This window comes from Panulirus ornatus, chromosome 13 (assembly GCF_036320965.1).
Source record: "Panulirus ornatus isolate Po-2019 chromosome 13, ASM3632096v1, whole genome shotgun sequence".
In the NCBI taxonomy this organism is placed as follows: Eukaryota; Metazoa; Arthropoda; class Malacostraca; order Decapoda; family Palinuridae; genus Panulirus; species Panulirus ornatus.
Genome location: NC_092236.1, coordinates 21,620,238 through 21,636,022, shown reverse-complemented (window position 1 = coordinate 21,636,022; position 15,785 = coordinate 21,620,238). Strand labels below are relative to the sequence as shown.

The 15,785-nt window shown below is 39.5% G+C and overlaps 1 protein-coding gene across 3 annotated transcripts in view; it reads right to left on the bottom strand.

Annotated features, from left to right (window-relative positions):
* Positions 1 to 6,234: 6,234 nt before the first annotated feature.
* Positions 6,235 to 15,785, bottom strand: part of LOC139752803 (tetratricopeptide repeat protein 17) — a 232,207-nt gene continuing 222,656 nt past the window's right edge. For all 3 annotated transcript variants that reach the window (XM_071668723.1, XM_071668721.1, XM_071668722.1), the window contains 2 exons: positions 10,083 to 10,188; positions 6,235 to 9,980 (listed from right to left, as the gene is read on the bottom strand). In XM_071668723.1, coding sequence (XP_071524824.1) covers positions 9,849 to 9,980; positions 10,083 to 10,188 — 238 coding nt within the window. In that variant the 3' untranslated portion in view covers positions 6,235 to 9,848. The remainder of the gene's footprint in view (positions 9,981 to 10,082; positions 10,189 to 15,785) is intronic.

Here is a 15,785-nt window from a genome sequence, read left to right as displayed (position 1 = left end):
CACCTCCGACACATATATCCTCTTGGTCAACCTTTCCTCACTCATTCTCTCCATGTGCCCAAGCCATTTCAAAACACCCTCTTCTGCTCTGTCAACCACGCTCTTTTTATTTCCACACATCTCTCTTACCCTTACGTTACTTACTCGATCAAACCACCTCACACCACACATTGTCCTCAAACATCTCATTTCCAGCACATCCATCCTCCTGCGCACCACTCTATCCATAGCCCACGCCTTGCAACCATACAACATTGTTGGAACCAGTATTCCTCCAAAAATACCCATTTTTGCTTTCCGAGATAATGTTCTCGACTTCCACACATTCTTCAAGGCTCCCAGAATTTTCGCCCCCTCCCCCACCCTATGATCCACTTCCGCTTCCATGGTTCCATCCGCTGCCAGATCCACTCCCAGATATCTAAAACACTTTACTTCCTCCAGTTTTTCTCCATTCAAACTCACCTCCCAATTGACTTGACCCTCAACCCTACTGTACCTAATAACCTTGCTCTTATTCACACTTACTCTTAACTTTCTTCTTCCACACACTTTACCAAACTCAGTCACCAGCTTCTGCAGTTTCTCACATGAATCAGCCACCAGCGCTGTATCATCAGCGAACAACAACTGACTCACTTCCCAAGCTCTCTCATCCCCAACAGACTTCATACTTGCCCCTCTTTCCAAAACTCTTGCATTTACCTCCCTAACAACCCCATCCATAAACAAATTAAACAACCATGGAGACATCACACACCCCTGCCGCAAACCTACATTCACTGAGAACCAATCACTTTCCTCTCTTCCTACACATACACATGCTTTACATCCTCGATAAAAACTTTTCACTGCTTCTAACAACTTGCCTCCCACACCATATATTCTTAATACCTTCCACAGAGCATCTCTATCAACTCTATCATATGCCTTCTCCAGATATATAAATGCTACACACAAATCCATTTGCTTTTCTAAGTATTTCTCACATACATTCTTCAAAGCAAACACCTGATCCACACATCCTCTACCACTTCTGAAACCACACTGCTCTTCCCCAATCTGATGCTCTGTACATGCCTTCACCCTCTCAATCAATACCCTCCCATATAATTTACCAGGAATACTCAACAAACTTATACCTCTGGAATTTGAGCACTCAAATCACCTTTGTACAATGGCACTATGCACGCATTCCGCCAATCCTCAGGCACCTCACCATGAGTCATACATACATTAAATAACCTTACCAACCAGTCAACAATACAGTCACCCCCTTTTAATAAATTCCACTGCAATACCATCCAAACCTGCTGCCTTGCCGGCTTTCATCTTCCGCAAAGCTTTCACTACCTCTTCTCTGTTTACCAAATCATTTTCCCTAACCCTCTCACTTTGCACACCACCTCGACCAAAACACCCTATATCTGCTACTCTATCATCAAACACATTCAACAAACCTTCCAAATACTCACTCCATCTCCTTCTCACATCACCACTACTTGTTATCACCTCCCCATTTGCGCCCTTCACTGAAGTTTCCATTTGCTCCCTTGTCTTACGCACTTTATTTACCTCCTTCCAGAACATCTTTTTATTCTCCCTAAAATTTAATGATACTCTCTCACCCCAACTCTCATTTGCCCTTTTTTTCACCTCTTGCACCTTTCTCTTGACCTCCTGTTTCTTTCTTTTATACATCTCCCACTCAATTGCATTTTTTCCCTGCAAAAATCGTCCAAATATATATATATATATATATATATATATATATATATATATATATATATATTATTTTCAAGTCAATTGGGAGGTGAGTTTGAATGGAGAAAAACTGGAGGAAGTGAAGTGTTTTAGATATCTGGGAGTGGATCTGTCAGCGGATGGAACCATGGAAGCGGAAGTGGATCATAGGGTGGGGGAGGGGGCGAAAATTTTGGGAGCCTTGAAAAATGTGTGGAAGTCGAGAACATTATCTCGGAAAGCAAAAATGGGTATGTTTGAGGGAATAGTGGTTCCAACAATGTTGTATGGTTGCGAGGCGTGGGCTATGGATAGAGATGTGCGCAGGAGGATGGATGTGCTGGAAATGAGATGTTTGAGGACAATGTGTGGTGTGAGGTGGTTTGATCGAGTAAGTAACGTAAGGGTAAGAGAGATGTGTGGAAATAAAAAGAGCGTGGTTGAGAGAGCAGAAGAGGGTGTTTTGAAATGGTTTGGGCACATGGAGAGAATGAGTGAGGAGAGATTGACCAAGAGGATATATGTGTCGGAGGTGGAGGGAACGAGGAGAAGAGGGAGACCAAATTGGAGGTGGAAAGATGGAGTGAAAAAGATTTTGTGTGATCGGGGCCTGAACATGCAGGAGGGTGAAAGGAGGGCAAGAAATAGAGTGAATTGGAGTCATGTGGTATACAGGGGTTGGCGTGCTGTCAGTGGATTGAAGCAAGGCATGTGAAGCGTCTGGGGTAAACCATGGAAAGCTGTGTAGGTATGTATATTTGCGTGTGTGGACGTGTGTATGTACATGTGTATGGGGGGGGGGTTGGGCCATTTCTTTCGTCTGTTTCCTTGCGCTACCTCGCAAACGCGGGAGACAGCGACAAAGTATAAAAAAAAAAAAAAAAAAATATATATATATATATATATATATATATATATATATATATATATATATATATATATATATTTTTTTTTTTTTTTTTTTTTTTTTGCCGCTGTCTCCCGCATTTGCGAGGTAGCGCAAGGAAACAGACGAAAGAAATGGCCCATCCCACCCCCATACACATGTATACACATGCGGTACCTCGCATATATATATATATATATATATATATATATATATATATATATATATATATATATATATATATATTCTATATATATATATATATATATATATATTCTTCATCCCCTATCCCCAGGGATAATATATATATAAGTATGAAGTCTGTTGGGGATGAGAGAGCTTGGGAAGTGAGTCAGTTGTTGTTCGCTGATGATACAGCGCTGGTGGCTGATTCATGTGAGAAACTGCAGAAGCTGGTGACTGAGTTTGGTAAAGGGTGTGGAAGAAGAAAGTTAAGAGTAAATGTGAATAAGAGCAAGGTTATTAGGTACAGTAGGGTTGAGGGTCAAGTCAATTGGGAGGTGAGTTTGAATGGAGAAAAACTGGAGGAAGTGAAGTGTTTTAGATATCTGGGAGTGGATCTGTCAGCGGATGGAACCATGGAAGCGGAAGTGGATCATAGGGTGGGGGAGGGGGCGAAAATTTTGGGAGCCTTGAAAAATGTGTGGAAGTCGAGAACATTATCTCGGAAAGCAAAAATGGGTATGTTTGAAGGAATAGTGGTTCCAACAATGTTGTATGGTTGCGAGGCGTGGGCTATGGATAGAGTTGTGCGCAGGAGGATGGATGTGCTGGAAATGAGATGTTTGAGGACAATGTGTGGTGTGAGGTGGTTTGATCGAGTAAGTAACGTAAGGGTAAGAGAGATGTGTGGAAATAAAAAGAGCGTGGTTGAGAGAGCAGAAGAGGGTGTTTTGAAATGGTTTGGGCACATGGAGAGAATGAGTGAGGAAAGATTGACCAAGAGGATATATGTGTCGGAGGTGGAGGGAACGAGGAGAAGAGGGAGACCAAATTGGAGGTGGAAAGATGGAGTGAAAAAGATTTTGTGTGATCGGGGCCTGAACATGCAGGAGGGTGAAAGGAGGGCAAGGAATAGAGTGAATTGGAGCGATGTGGTATACAGGGGTTGACGTGCTGTCAGTGGATTGAATCAAGGCATGTGAAGCGTCTGGGGTAAACCATGGAAAGCTGTGTAGGTATGTATATTTGCGTGTGTGGACGTGTGTATGTACGTGTGTATGGGGGTTGGGCCATTTCTTTCGTCTGTTTCCTCGCGCTACCTCGCAAACGCGGGAGACAGCGACAAAGTAAAAAAAAAAAAAAAAAAAAAATATATATATATATATATATATGCGAGGTAGCGCATGTGTATACATGTGTATGGGGGTGGGTTGGGCCATTTCTTTCGTCTGTTTCCTTGTGCTACCTCGCAAATGCGGGAGACAGTGGCAAAAAAAAAAAAAAAAAAAAAAAAAATATATATATATATATATATATATATATATATATATATATATATATATATATCGCTATTGCGGGAAATGGCGAATAGTATGAAAAAAAAAAAAATATATATATATATATATATATATATATATATATATATATATATATATATATATATATATATATATATATATATATATTATCCCTGGGGATAGGGGATGAAGAATACTTCCCACGTATTCCCTGCGTGTCGTAAAAGGCGACTAAAAGGGGAGGGAGCAGGAGGCTGGAAATCCTCCCCTCTCGTTTTTTTTTTCTTTTTTTTAATTTTCCAAAAGAAGGAACAGAGGGGGGCCAGGTGAGGATATTCCACAAAGGCCCAGTCCTCTGTTCTTAACGCTACCTCGCTAATGCGGGAAATGGCGGATAGTTTAAAAGAAAGAAATATATATATATATATATATATATATATATATATATATATATATATATATATATATATATATATACATACATATATATATATATATATATATATATATTTTTTTTTTTTTTTTTTTCATACTTTGTCGCTGTCTCCCGCGTTTGCGAGGTAGCGCAAGGAAACAGACGAAAGAAATGGCCCAACCCCCCCCCCCCCATACACATGTACATACGTCCACACACGCAAATATACATACCTACACAGCCTTCCATGGTTTACCCCAGACGCTTCACATGCCTTGATTCAATCCACTGACAGCACGTCAACCCCTGTATACCACATCGCTCCAATTCACTCTATTCCTTGCCCTCCTTTCACCCTCCTGCATGTTCAGGCCCCGATCACACAAAATCTTTTTCACTCCATCTTTCCACCTCCAATTTGGTCTCCCTCTTCTCCTCGTTCCCTCCACCTCCGACACATATATCCTCTTGGTCAATCTTTCCTCACTCATTCTCTCCATGTGCCCAAACCATTTCAAAACACCCTCTTCTGCTCTCTCAACCACGCTCTTTTTATTTCCACACATCTCTCTTACCCTTACGTTACTTACTCGATCAAACCACCTCACACCACACATTGTCCTCAAACATCTCATTTCCAGCACATCCATCCTCCTGCGCACATCTCTATCCATAGCCCACGCCTCGCAACCATACAACATTGTTGGAACCACTATTCCTTCAAACATACCCATTTTTGCTTTCCGAGATAATGTTCTCGACTTCCACACATTTTTCAAGGCTCCCAAAATTTTCGCCCCCTCCCCCACCCTATGATCCACTTCCGCTTCCATGGTTCCATCCGCTGACAGATCCACTCCCAGATATCTAAAACACTTCACTTCCTCCAGTTTTTCTCCATTCAAACTCACCTCCCAATTGACTTGACCCTCACCCCTACTGTACCTAATAACCTTGCTCTTATTCACATTTACTCTTAACTTTCTTCTTCCACACACTTTACCAAACTCAGTCACCAGCTTCTGCAGTTTCTCACATGAATCAGCCACCAGCGCTGTATCATCAGCGAACAACAACTGACTCACTTCCCAAGCTCTCTCATCCCCAACAGACTTCATACTTGCCCCTCTTTCCAAAACTCTTGCATTTACCTCCCTAACAACCCCATCCATAAACAATATATATATATATATATATATATATATATATATATATATATATATATATATATATATATATATATATAAAGAATACTTCCCACGTATTCCCTGCGTGTCGTAGAGGGCGACTAAAAGGGAAGGGAGCGGGGGGCTGGAAATCCTCCCCTCTCTTTTTTTTTTTCCAAAGGAAGGAACAGAGAAGGGGGCTGGATGAGGATGTTTCCTCAGAAGCCCAGTCCTCTGTTTTTTTTTTTCCAAAAGAAGGAACAGAGAAGAGGGCCAGGTGAGGATATTTCCTCAAAGGCCCAGTCCTCTGTTCTTAACGCTACCCTCGCTGTCGCGGGAAATGGCGGATAGTATGAAAAAAAAAAAAAAAAATATATATATATATATATATATATATATATATATATATATATATATATATATATATATATATATATTGTGAAAAGTTACATCTGTGGAGAACTTATGCAAATAAAATGTTCAGATTGCAATGCTCAAATGCATGATGTAGTCTCCCTTTGGGCATAATACATATTCCTTGGCTTTTTGTTATAATCACCAATATTTTTATTATTTATATACAATTATGTACAGCATTTATACAAATCTATTTACATTATCTATATACAGTTTCTTTGCTGCCTGCACAGAGCAGAAACGATACATTATCCTCCCCAGCATTAAGATGATCAATGACCAGCAGTATCGAAAAAAATATGGGCAACAGACTTTAAAATACTGTGTGAACTGCTACTTACTGTGACCAGGATTTTTAAGACCCAAACCATATATAGCACACTCACAGGCAACTGCCAGAGGTATCCTGTACTGCATAAGACACAAAATTGATTAATTGGTTGAGGTCAATAAGAACTGTGTTTTTGCTGTTTCATTCAATAAGAACTGTGCTCTTACTACTTCCCTCAATAAGAACTGTGTTCATACCATTTTCATCAACAGTTATTAGGCATCTATTTGATCTGTTCACAATAAATAATGTATGTCTGTCTCTCTGTTCATCTATGTCTGATTTCTGTCTATCTGTCTCTGTGTTGTTGTTTATCATTAACTTTGTGCAGTACGGGAAGGGAATTCTACATTTATGAGGTAAAATCTCTTGGACTTTTGTTTGCGGTTAGTATCTGCAATTTCATTGTTTGTCTTACTCCATACAATAAAAAAATCTCTTGCACTTATCAACTTTTCTGGGAAGTTTCTCTCTTGGCTTCTTACTATGCTAACAGAATTTCACATCTTACTATGCTAATAGAATTTCACATTGTTTCAGTGAGCTAGGTATGTCATGTATGTAAAGTACCCATGGTTATAGATTCCTGATTCTGGTAGGTTCTGAACTGAGTTACCTTTTTGATAAGGCCTTTGTGTAAATCAATTCATTTTAAACTTCTGTTATCAAACAAGAGGTACAAAATATTGAATATTTCGCTGTCACCCTTTATCAACTGAGTAGACTTTGGTACCTAATTATTGTAAAGAATTAGAATGACAGTAAAGTCTCTACTATATGATGTTGTAACTCCAGTTTATGACTGGTAGCAGTGGGATGGGCTGCTGTATCTTGTATCTGCTCAATCATCACAGATATGAGATAGCAGAAAGAGGAACACACTTCATAAGCCAATTTGTCAAACTATCATCATATCATGAACTCTGTTCCTGTTTACAAGAGGTGGATCAAATATATATGATCTCTTAGCTCAGCCATATATACACTCATTTTGTGTACTACAATGAATAAAAGCCTCCACATAAAGTATTTCTTATCCTTAATTTGCCTCATTTATTCATGTGCAAGACCTAACTCTATCTATAGACACTGAAGTCTCCCTAGTCTACATCAGTTGGGAACAGATCTCATCCAGTTATGCAAGTTTTCTAGTAACCTAAGTTTTTAGAATTCTACTATATCATATACAGGATAAAATGTATCTTTGTTAGCAAAAATCGTTAAACACCAAAGTCCCAACAGTGTTGTATGGATTCAAGGTATAATTTGTTGGATATTAAATGTTTGAGGATAATTTGTTTTGTGAGAAGGATTGGTACAGAGAGAAATGATAAGAGAAAGGTGTGGTAATAAGAAAAGCATGATGGATAGAGCTGAAAAGGAAACAGATCCCATTCAGATGAGCAAGTTTTCAGTGACCTAAGTTTTTAGAATTTTACTGTATAATATACATGATAAAATATATCTTTGTTAGCACAAATCATTAAACACCAAAGTCCCAACAGTGTTGTATGGATTCAAGGTATAATTTGTCGGAAATTAAATGTTTGAGGATAATATGTGGTGAGAAGGGTTGGTACAGAAAGAAATGATAAGAGAAAGGTGTGGTAATAAGAAAACCATGTTGAAAAAAGCTGAAGAGGGAGTCCTGAATGATTTGGAGATATGGAGAGAACTGGTGAGGAGAGGTTGACAAAGTGTATGTATTGGTATTCGAGAGGAAAAGGGGAAGACTGAAAAATATGTGAAATAAGTGAATAAGATTCTGAAAGCCTTGGGCCTGACTACACAGGAGGGTATAAGTCATACACAGGATAGAGTGAACTGGAGTGATGGGGTATAAAGTGGGTAACGTGCTGCCAATGGACTGAACCATAGTTTCATTTACTAGAATCCTGCTTAATGGTAAACTTTTCAGAAACATATCTATTCCATTATGAAGAGATAGGTGTAAAGTACTAATAACATTTAAGCTCACATATATACATTTATCATTTATGAGATTAGCGGCTCAATACATCAAAATCCTGTAACTCATTCATATTAATTACTAAGTTTGTTGTTGTTCTGCTCCTTTCCCTTTCAATTCTCTATCTTTTTATAGTTTATTCTGTCTTTTAAACAGTTCTGTTTAGATTTCTTGCCTAACTTACAATTTTGATGTGGCATATGCTTAATACTGATATCTTTAAGTTCTTTGATATAATGTTCCTATTTCTACACTGAATTAGGTACTACAGTCATAATCTAATAATGACTATCATAACAAAGCTTCAAAAACTTTGAAGGTAATCCATATATAACTGACCTAGAAAACCCTACATAGTATTATAATGTGTTCAGTTTCATTTGGAACATTCTTACAATAGTATCTTCATGTTCTAGTGGGGCAAGACTGAATTTAGTATGCAGTGTTATGCAAATTTTACTAAAATGCTATTGAGAATACACCTTGTCTGACAGAGCATATATCAGCTTAACAAGATGTACTTGGTCATTTTTTTTTCTATTCTGTTTGGAGATAGATACTGGGTTCCTGATGACCTAGACTTCAGTGTGTTTATGTGTCATGTTAGGAGAGTGAAGCGAGCAAACTGTCAATGATTCTGTGTAACTTTAACAATGATCATCATCCTCAGTACTATTCTGAATAATCAACATTCACAGGGACTGCTTTTACATAACATAGTACTTCCTTGGAGTGAGTCATCTGTTAAAGCTTATATTCTGTCCTCTCCCTTGCTCTGAGTATTTTCCTTATGTCCTCCATTCTGTAACAAATAATCATGATAATCCCACATCTTTGAAGCTAAACATGCTTAAATGCCCATTCCCTGCATCTAAAACATGGCTTGGCTAAATCTATGCATCATGTGATATGCTATAAAATATGAGAGTTGGATAGATCAACCCCTTATCACCATTAAATATAAACGTAACTTGGCATAAAACATGTTGGTGAAAATTTAACCCGTCCCTAACACTGATTTGAATTACCTTAGTTGTGAGTTTTGTCGAGTTCAAGTTAATTTCTTTTTCTTAGAGACCTCTCAGTAGTCCAAAACCCCTTTGGCTATGTCCATACAAACTCTGTCCTATACAGTAATACTTCTGCTGGTACCTGTGGCATATTAAATAACACATTAACTATCTCTTCTGGTTAAACTGCATGTAAAAAGTCTCATTCAGTGAGGCTGTATCATCTGTATCATTTATCTGATGACAAAAAAGAGTACAGTCTCATCAAAGAACTTCTCACTCTAAAGGACTCCATCATTTACCAGCAACTGGAAGCAGCACAGCCTTGGAGATGCAGGAGCCCCTTCAGTGAAAAGGGTCTTCAGGTTACAAAATAATAATAATAATAATATCTGTCTCTTCTTGAAATAAACGTTATCTAGAGGCCATCTTAGTTTTTTATCGAGGTTTCATCACTAAGTGTGGCACACTGAATAGCACGTAATCTATCTCTAGCTGGTTCAAAAGAGGACTGAAGGGCTAAAGTAGACTGGTAAAATGCTGTCGCTTTCTCCAGATCACCCTGAAAAGTGGAGAGAGAACATATAAGATTTAGCACTTCTTTAATATAATGAATAATGTTATATAGCCTTCAATCAAATAATAAAAAGTCAGCAACACTTACCTTTGCAGCATAGATATTGGCCATAGTGAAATGGATGACCACAAATTTTGGCGAAATTTCTAATGCCATGTTTGCTACAACAAGAGCATTGTTGTATAGGCCCGCTCTGTAGATATGAACGTATGAATTAATATATACTTCAGCTACTGGTTACATGTGATTTTAAAGCTTATCTACTTCTAAGAAACAAAGTTACAAACCATGGAAATATATCTTCATATAAGTGTATACACAAACACCAATAAAATGGGTATCAGCAGCTACACCTTACTTAACATAGACAAGCTCAGGACCAGAATTTTGCAAAATTTACTTCCTTATAATTTACTTCCCTTAAAATGTCAAATAAATGGATGAGACAAAAAAAAGAAAAGAGAAAGTAAAAGTAGCAACCAGTTTAAAGTTGCGCAATAGTAGCCATTACATTGTTATCTCCCAATCTGCACAAACACATACTAATACAAATATGCATGCAAACACACACACAACAAGAATGACCCATGGTGAGACAAGTTCTTAGAGTGTAAACAACAGAATTTTGTGTATTAGCACATCACTGAGCACACTAAAATATGAAGGGTTGATACACCACCATTACTGATCTTATTTTCACACACAGCAGCATGGGAAATGAAAATATCATATATGATACAAGTGGAAAAGTTGGCCATGTACTCCATAAGTTCAATTATGTAGTAAATGAGGACATAAAAAAGAATAGATGTCTGATCATTATCTTGTGGAGGCTAAGGTGAAGATTTGTATGGGTTTTCAGAAAAGAAGAGTGAATGTTGGGGTGAAGAGGGTGGTGAGAGTAAGTGAGCTTGGGAAGGAGACTTGTGTGAGGAAGTACCAGGAGAGACTGAGTACAGAATGGAAAAAGGTGACAACAATGGAAGTAAGGGGAGTGGGGGAGGAATGGGATGTATTTAGGGAATCAGTGATGGATTGCGCAAAAGATGCTTGTGGTATGAGAAGAGTGGGAGGTGGGTTGATTAGAAAGGGTAGTGAGTGGTGGGATAAAGAAGTAAGAGTATTAGTGAAAGAGAAGAGAGAGGCATTTGGACAATTTTTGCAGGGAAAAAATGCAATTGAGTGGGAGATGTATAAAAGAAAGAGACAGGAGGTCAAGAGAAAGGTGCAAGAGGTGAAAAAAAGGGCAAATGAGAGTTGGGGTGAGAGAGTATCATTAAATTTTAGGGAGAATAAAAAGATGTTCTGGAAGGAGGTAAATAAAGTGCGTAAGACAAGGGAGCAAATGGGAACTTCAGTGAAGGGTGCAAATGGGGAGGTGATAACAAGTAGTGGTGATGTGAGAAGGAGATGGAGTGAGTATTTTGAAGGTTTGCTGAATGTGTTTGATGATAGAGTGGCAGATATAGGGTGTTTTGGTCGAGGTGGTGTGCAAAGTGAGAGGGTTAGGGAAAATGATTTGGTAAACAGAGAAGAGGTAGTAAAAGCTTTGCGGAAGATGAAAGCCGGCAAGGCAGCAGGTTTGGATGGTATTGCAGTGGAATTTATTAAAAAAGGGGGTGACTGTATTGTTGACTGGTTGGTAAGGTTATTTAATGTATGTATGACTCATGGTGAGGTGCCTGAGGATTGGCGGAATGCGTGCATAGTGCCATTGTACAAAGGCAAAGGGGATAAGAGTGAGTGCTCAAATTACAGAGGTATAAGTGGAGGAAGTGAAGTGTTTTAGATATCTGGGAGTGGATCTGGCAGCGGATGGAACCATGGAAGCGGAAGTGGATCATAGGGTGGGGGAGGGGGCAAAAATTCTGGGAGCCTTGAAGAATGTGTGGAAGTCGAGAACATTATCTCGGAAAGCAAAAATGGGTATGTTCGAAGGAATAGTGGTTCCAACAATGTTGTATGGTTGCGAGGCGTGGGCTATGGATAGAGTTGTGCGCAGGAGGATGGATGTGCTGGAAATGAGATGTTTGAGGACAATGTGTGGTGTGAGGTGGTTTGATCGAGTAAGTAACGTAAGGGTAAGAGAGATGTGTGGAAATAAAAAGAGCGTGGTTGAGAGAGCAGAAGAGGGTGTTTTGAAATGGTTTGGGCACATGGAGAGAATGAGTGAGGAAAGATTGACCAAGAGGATATATGTGTCGGAGGTGGAGGGAACGAGGAGAAGAGGGAGACCAAATTGGAGGTGGAAAGATGGAGTGAAAAAGATTTTGTGTGATCGGGGCCTGAACATGCAGGAGGGTGAAAGGAGGGCAAGGAATAGAGTGAATTGGAGCGATGTGGTATACCGGGGTTGACGTGCTGTCAGTGGATTGAATCAAGGCATGTGAAGCGTCTGGGGTAAACCATGGAAAGCTGTGTAGGTATGTATATTTGCGTGTGTGGACGTATGTATATACATGTGTATGGGGGTGGGTTGGGCCATTTCTTTCGTCTGTTTCCTTGCGCTACCTCGCAAACGCAGGAGACCGGCAAAAAAAAAAAAAAAAAACAAGTTTGTTGAGTATTCCTGGTAAATTATATGGGAGGGTATTGATTGAGAGGGTGAAGGCATGTACAGAGCATCAGATTGGGGAAGAGCAGTGTGGTTTCAGAAGTGGTAGAGGATGTGTGGATCAGGTGTTTGCTTTGAAGAATGTATGTGAGAAATACTTAGAAAAGCAAATGGATTTGTATGTAGCATTTATGGATCTGGAGAAGGCATATGATAGAGTTGATAGAGATGCTCTGTGGAAGGTATTAAGAATATATGGTGTGGGAGGCAAGCTGTTAGAAGCAGTGAAAAGTTTTTATCGAGGATGTAAGGCATGTGTACGTGTAGGAAGAGAGGAAAGTGATTGGTTCTCAGTGAATGTAGGTTTGCGGCAGGGGTGTGTGATGTCTCCATGGTTGTTTAATTTGTTTATGGATGGGGTTGTTAGGGAGGTGAATGCAAGAGTTTTGGAAAGAGGGGCAAGTATGAAGTCTGTTGGGGATGAGAGAGCTTGGGAAGTGAGTCAGTTGTTGTTCACTGATGATACAGCACTGGTGGCTGATTCATGTGAGAAACTGCAGAAGCTGGTGACTGAGTTTGGTAAAGTGCGTGAAAGAAGAAAGTTAAGAGTAAATGTGAATAAGAGCAAGGTTATTAGGTACAGTAGGGTTGAGGGTCAAGTCAATTGGGAGGTGAGTTTGAATGGAGAAAAACTGGAGGAAGTGAAGTGTTTTAGATATCTGGGAGTGGATCTGGCAGCGGATGGAACCATGGAAGCGGAAGTGGATCACAGGGTGGGGGAGGGGGCGAAAATTCTGGGAGCCTTGAAGAATGTGTGGAAGTCGAGAACATTATCTCAGAAAGCAAAAATGGGTATGTTTGAGGGAATAGTGGTTCCAACAATGTTGTATGGTTGCGAGGCGTGGGCTATGGATAGAGTTGTGCGCAGGAGGATGGATGTGCTGGAAATGAGATGTTTGAGGACAACGTGTGGTGTGAGGTGGTTTGATCGAGTAAGTAACGTAAGGGTAAGAGAGATGTGTGGAAATAAAAAGAGCGTGGTTGAGAGAGCAGAAGAGGGTGTTTTAAAATGGTTTGGGCACATGGAGAGAATGAGTGAGGAAAGATTGACCAAGAGGATATATGTGTCGGAGGTGGAAGGAACGAGGAGAAGAGGGAGACCAAATTGGAGGTGGAAAGATGGAGTGAAAAAGATTTTGAGTGATCGGGGCCTGAACATGCAGGAGGGTGAAAGGAGGGCAAGGAATAGAGTGAATTGGAGCGATGTGGTATACCGGGGTTGACGTGCTGTCAGTGGATTGAATCAAGGCATGTGAAGCGTCTGGGGTAAACCATGGAAAGCTGTGTAGGTATGTATATTTGCGTGTGTGGACGTATGTATATACATGTGTATGGGGGTGGGTTGGGCCATTTCTTTCGTCTGTTTCCTTGCGCTACCTCGCAAACGCGGGAGGCAGTGGGAAAAAAAAAAAAAAAAAGAATAGAGACAAAAAAAGAGTAAAAAGAGGAAATGTACTCACAGAAACTAAACAGACCTTAACAATTTCTATGAGAACATAAATGGGGAAATGGAGTTCAGTATACATGATACAGGTCACTGCTGCAAAAGGTTTATGTGAAGTTTTTCATGAAGGGGTAGGAACATGGTTTTTTTTGTTTCAACTACAAAGAAAAAAATGTCAAAAAACAAAAGAGCTTAGGAATGTACAGTACAGTGTCGAATATTTTGTCAACAGCACAGCCAACTAGCATCTGAAAGGTTTGTACAAGGAAGTAAGGAATGAGTTTAACGGAAAAAAGGAAGAACAATGAAACTTGGAAAAGAACACTGTAGATAAGGCAGGAGATAATGCAAAAATTTTCAGTAAGTTCATTACATGCAAACTACCAGTACGGGAATAGCTAATCAAGCTAAAGGATTTGGGGAGCAAGTTGTAAAGGAAGCTGTGAGGATATGTTGGGAAATGAATGACAAGTTCAAATTTTTTCACGCAGAAAAACACTATAGCCCCAACAACAAAAGAAATGGAATGAGAAGGTCTTGAAAAGCACTACAGTATCAAGAAAAGACATAGACTATAGAAGGGCCTTGACCAATACAAGGCGCATGGTCCCAATGAAGCTCCTCTGTATGCACTAAATAAGCATGCAAATATGCTAAACAAGCCACCTGAAATGCTGTTCAAGATGTTAACAGAGGAAGGCAAATTGCCAAGAGAGTGCAGGAGGGCAAAAGTCATACCTGTCTCTAAGAATGGAGACTGGGAGTTTAAAATGAGCTACAAACAAGTTTCTCTGAAGACTGTGGTCCATAAAACACTGGAAAAGATTAATTGAAAGCTAATGGATGAGTACTTGCAAAGGAGAAACTAAGTGGGAGGCAACATGGATGCAGAGAGAGGAGGCAAGATGTAAAAAATCTCCTTAACTTTTATGAAAAAGCAAGTGCCAAACTAAGCAAAAGAGAAGGTTAGTTGGATTGTGTCAATCTTGACTGTCATTATATATTTGACACTGTAATACAGTGGAGCCTGGTAAAGAATCACAATTTTTAGGCAAGAAAAAGAAAGAGCTCCTTTGATGGAAGGGAAAATATGAAGCATGTCAGAAGCACCTTCTCAAATGGGCTAAGGTTACCAGTGTCATGCTGCTGGGTTCAGTCCAGGAATGAATGCTGTTCTTGATATGTGTAAATGACTTACCAGAGGGGTCGGACTCCAAAGCAAGTATGTCTGTGTTTGTGGATGAGCCAATGTCATGAGGAAAATAGAGTATGAGGAGGGTTGCAACAACATACAGGGAAACTGAAATAAACTCTGAAATTGATCTCTTATGTGGTTGGTGAAATGCAACCCAAATAAGTGAAAAGCAATGAGGATGGGAGACAGTGAAAGAAGGCCTTGATAGAGGAAATAAGCTACATGAATCCACACAAGAGAAGGGCTTAAGAATCAAAACTGTACCTGACCTGTTGCCTGATTTCCACTTGGCAAATTATAGAACTATACTCAAGCTGTTTACATCCAACAGTAGGCCTGAATTTGAGCATTTCTAAGTTTAATAACCACACTTAAGTAAGTACAAAGAAAACACAAAGGTTTAAAGGATGCAGTGGAGCTGGTAACAGAATTATGAGAGCTAAGCTACAGTGAAAGGTCAGGGGCCAAAATTTTTCCACCATGGAAGAAAAAGGCTATAAAATGAAATCAGTATTCTGAGTAATACAGGCCATAAAA